The following is a 4,880-nucleotide window of genomic DNA, read 5'->3' on the forward strand; positions in this document are numbered from 1 at the left end:
AGTTTAATTAAAATTTTAAAGGCTTAGGGGTCGTTGTAGGGTGTATAAGAATAGTGTTGAATAATGTGTATTAGTAATGAACGTGTTAGTAATTCAAGCATTAGTTATGTAGAGATTTTAGTTGTTTATATAATGCCCTCCATATTCTTTAGCTTTTAGGAGCTTTAAGGACAATTTTTTTAACTATGCTAATACATGCATTAATAGCATTGATATTACTAATACCATGAATTGTTATGTATTTTTGTTATACATAGGATAATACCAGATATGTTGTATAATTAATACTTACAGTAGTAATACATAGGTTTAAAAAGTATATAAAACAAGGGACTAGTAATACCAAAAGCTAATGCATCCATTATTTTCTCTAATGCATCCCGGCGAACGACTCATTAGTACGTGGGTTGCAAAAAAATAAATTCTTACGAGTCATCATCTTTATTCTTTACTCCCTCCGTCTCAAATTGTCTATCGTGTATCTCTTTTACACACCCCTTAAGAAAATATTAAATAGGAAGACTTTTGATTATTTTACCCTTATTTAGGTTTTAAGATATAATCTCACTTTATTTAATATTTATTCGTAATTAAGATATTTGTAGTCTTCAAACAGACCTTACCCCTACCCTAGGGTAGAGAGACTGTTTCCAAATAGAAACCCGGCATCCTTCCCTCCAAGAACTTCCCACCAAATAGAAACCCGGCATCCTTCCCTCCAAGAACTTCCCACCTTGCTCTTGGGGAGATTCGAACTCACAACCTCTCGGTTGGAAGTGGGGGTTGCTTACCATCAGAGCAACCCCTCTTGTCTTCAAAAATAATTAATATTAAGGATAATTAAAATAACAAATAATTAAGATAATTATTTTTAAAAATCATGATAAATAAGGATCCATTTCAAAATGTTAAATATTAGTTGGACCTACTAGATTATAGGTCCCACTATGAGTGATAAGGGTCCTACGGAGTGAAGTGGTTGTGTGCTTTTAAAACGAAAACATCGAGAGAAGTTTCATTCATACGCAAAAAACGGAAGTGGGAAGTGGAGTGACGACGCTCGATGGACCAACACGGCGTCGTAGCTTTTCGCCACCGTTGTTCGCCGTCCTCCGATCGATTTCTCGGCGTATTATCTCCACCGCAGACTGATAGTACTATCGCCGGCGATGAGCTTAACGAAGATGATGTTTTCTGGACCGGAGACTTCACTGAACCTCAGCGCAGCTCTAGTTCCCCTGCTTCTTCAAACAGTCTCCGGCGGCAAACCTTCCGTCATCCGGAGAAATTCGGTATTCTCGCTGCATTGCCTGAGGATCAATGGAAACTTAACCGTCCGGTTGTTTATCGGAAACCTTCGATAATTTCCTCACCTTCGCCGCCGATATCGTCTTCGCCGATGTCGTCTTCGCGAGCTTTTCCGATGATTCCGAAGCCTCCATTGGACAGAGAAAATAGCTATAACCGTAATAACTATTCACAAACGATGCCGGCGAGGAAGTTCCAACACTCGGCTCCAGTAAACGTCCCGATGATGCCGAAGAAGGCGACGCCGAGAAACGACAAGCTTGCTGACGTGGAAATCGATGACGATGAGGTCGGCGACGATGAGATGCTTCCGCCTCATGAGATCGTAGCTAGAGGAGGATCCTCTAGATCACCTAAAACCATGTTTTCGGTGCTCGAAGGCGTCGGAAGAACACTCAAAGGGAGAGATCTTCGTCAAGTTCGAAATGCTGTTTTTCGCCAAACAGGTTTTCTAGATTGAAACGATAAACAAGCAGCTCAGTTAATTTTTGATATATTTACTTATATTGTTACATATATCTGGACTTAGAAGTGAAAATATTATTCTAGTAAATTTTGGTGTACATTTTGGGAAATGGAGATCAAGAGAATATAAATGGAAGATAGTTCTGTTGGATTTTATATGATTGTGATTGCAACAACTTCGTTACTTCTGAATTGCAATTACGTATAACTTTTTATTAGCTTTAAGATAGGCTTCTGTTTATCCCCAGGGCTTTGGTCTAGTGGTAACTGCGCAACACTTTATGTGCGATGTTAGGTGCATGTCACTGTTCGAATTTTGCCCGTGATAAAAGTTTGGTATTTAAGTGGGGAAGGGTAGAGGGGCGACTCATTATCCACTGATTTAACCATGCGCTGCTAGCTGCTAGCCTTCTGTAATTTCTCGGTTAACAGAAAAAAACAAAAATAGGCCTCTGTTTAATGTCTAATGTTGATCTATAGTTTGGAAAACATATTGCTATATGCTATGTAGATTCTTCTGTACTTGTGCTAGTTCCTAGTGCCACTGTATTGAAGTTCTAATATGTGGCTCGGTTTAAAGATATAATTACCATTAGATGGAGGATTTATGATTTTGCTCATGTTTCATGATTTGACAGGTGGTAAAACATCAATTGGTCCAAATGATATACTATAATTTTGTCATTATACACTTCGGTTCACTTCAATTGTGCTGTTTTCTTTGAAATTTTATAGAATTGAAGAATTAAGAACCAAGAGTTAATTGAATGGTGGTAATGAATGGGATAATCCATGTTTGGATGAAATAATGGTATGAGTAACTTGGAATTTATTTGATAATGAACGAGTTGGGTTACCCATGGTTTAGGTAACCTAGATGGTTGAACTAGAGGTAAGATGACCGATAGAAAGAGAATTGAGAGTGCAGACTATAGTTTGACCAAATTAAAGTAGCTATGATATTGGTTGAAGTTATTAATACCTAGAGTGGTAATGCTTGATCCTCGATTGTTGAAGAATTCAATAGTTGGCTTGTGTGAGCTTCATATTTGGGTTAATTTCTCTGCGCGTTCTTTGTTAACCAGTTTGCTAGGCCCATAGCAGGGAGCCAAGTTCTTATTTGTATGTTCATGGACATGTAACCTCTGGCCATCCGTGTAAAGATTTTCATCAAGGACTTGACACCATGATCATGTTCTTTAAACTGCAATCAAGGTTTGGCAGTTCGTCTTTCAGATCCACCTTAGTAAGCGCGTCTAGTCATTAGGCTTCTTCAAGCAGTTTCCTTCCTAGTTGAAGTGTATTTATCTCCATCAATCACACGGTCCGTTGCATAGTTCACATTTGATGCATTTCACTGGGTAATTGACAGTTATTTGATTCGATCGTTTGATCACATACTTACATTTTCATGGTACAAATAACTAGTCACTTTTTAAACTGAGTGATTACCACAGTGAAGATTCTGTGGCTCCTCCCTCAAAGCTACTATAATTGACAATGGTCTTAATCACCATTTATATCTTGTAGTTTCCCTGTCTAGTTGAAATCTCTATCAATCAAATTGTTGTTTAATTTGTTGACATTTGATGCATTTCAACTGCTACACTAGTTGAGCGATTGACTTTAACCACCAGATGACTTCTGTGCGTGCTGTCTTAAGATATAACTTGCAGTCCATCTTTAATTCTAAAGGAGTGATTCCTGTTTTTATGTTCTAAAAGAGTTAAGTTGTAGCGGAGTTGAGTTGGATTTTGAAATTTACTGTCTTGTCTTCAATGATTTATTTAGTGCTTTATCTCTTGATGTTATCTGATTGTTCTCTATTTTCAGTCCCAACATTAGAAAGAAATATTAAGGCACAGTTCATGTTTCAACTTTGTCATTAATTGCTGTTTTTCTTGAAGTTGGAAAATCTAATTTGGACTACCACTTCAATCTTATATATTCTGTTCACACATGAGGGGAATCCTGCTAAATCTGTGGTTTTTTTTTTGTGTGTGGTGACAGAGCCCTATGCTTCTGCCAATGGAGCCTTGTTGCATGAATAGGTTCTTTATTCTACTGGTGCCTTTGTTTTCAATTTTCATTTCATGAGGCAATTGAAAGAAAGTAACCCAGTGTATCTGAAGGGACAGTGGCAGTACTTTGTTGGTTTTTATTTGCCTTCTGATTGTTGTGATCATTAATATCTCTGATCAGGCCGAATGAGTAACTCTGATCAGGCCAAGGAGAGGAGATATCAATGAGCATGGTTTTTGATCCTTTGTAACTTGGATGATGCAAAAAAAGTCAGGTAATTTTTTCGCCGCCCTAGCCTTGGTTAGACTTATTTGGTACCTTACTAGGAAGGATACAAATACTTAGTGCAATAGTTGAGCAACATGCAAGTACAAGGTATTTGATACCTTTTTTCAATGAGGAGTTATTTGATACCTTTATGAGGAAGGATACAAATACTTAGTGAAGTAGTTGAGACACATTCAAGTTGATTTTTGAATGCTATGATATCTAAAAAGAGCACAGGTAGCAATGGTTATTATGAGCAATAGCTTCATCTTTTCTTATGTTCGTAAATTAACTTTCTTAGAAACTGTGCTATGCTATCCATGGTAGGCAAACGTCATCAACTAGTAACCATCACAATGATTTTTTTGAGTGTTAAGAATTAAAGCCAAAGGATAAATTTTATTTATAATTCTTGGGAAATTCTAGGATTTCTCCAACTTAACCGACTATGAGAAAGTACCCAAAAGGAGAGAAAGGGAAAAAATAGGGAAATAATTCTTTGATGATCTAAATGTAATCAGCATTCAATTTAGAAGAAAGGTGATGTTTTTCATTATGAGGAGAAGTTCAGGCACAAAAGTCTTCACTGAGGTTTTACAATTTACGTGACCTTAATCATGTTAGCATAAAATTCTAGATGAGGTGGGCTTTGCAAATTCGGAAACTTCAAGGTAGGCTCTTGCAAATTGGAGATTTTTTTTTTTTTTTTTTTTTTAACTAATTCCATTATGTTTGATTTGCCTTTCCTGTTATTTTCTTTGACTTTCTTGTTAAAGAACAAACCTTCCTTTCTTCATATGAGATTCCATTTTTTGTTT

The 4,880-nt window shown here is 36.8% G+C and overlaps 1 protein-coding gene across 1 annotated transcript; it reads left to right on the top strand.

Moving 5' to 3' along the window:
• Positions 1 to 1,002: 1,002 nt before the first annotated feature.
• Positions 1,003 to 1,929, top strand: LOC104245343 (protein S40-7-like). The gene has a single exon (XM_009800936.2). It carries the CDS (start codon positions 1,064 to 1,066, stop codon positions 1,766 to 1,768), a length of 705 nt encoding a protein of 234 aa, XP_009799238.1. The 5' UTR covers positions 1,003 to 1,063; the 3' UTR covers positions 1,769 to 1,929.
• The last annotated feature ends 2,951 nt before the right edge of the window (positions 1,930 to 4,880 follow it).

Source organism: Nicotiana sylvestris, chromosome 7, assembly GCF_000393655.2.
Source record: "Nicotiana sylvestris chromosome 7, ASM39365v2, whole genome shotgun sequence".
Classification (NCBI taxonomy): Eukaryota; Viridiplantae; Streptophyta; class Magnoliopsida; order Solanales; family Solanaceae; genus Nicotiana; species Nicotiana sylvestris.

Excerpts from the sequence above, each read along its gene's own strand:
- LOC104245343 (XM_009800936.2), top strand. The coding sequence starts at position 1,064 with ATGGACCAACACGGCGTCGTAGCTTTTCGCCACCGTTGTTCGCCGTCC.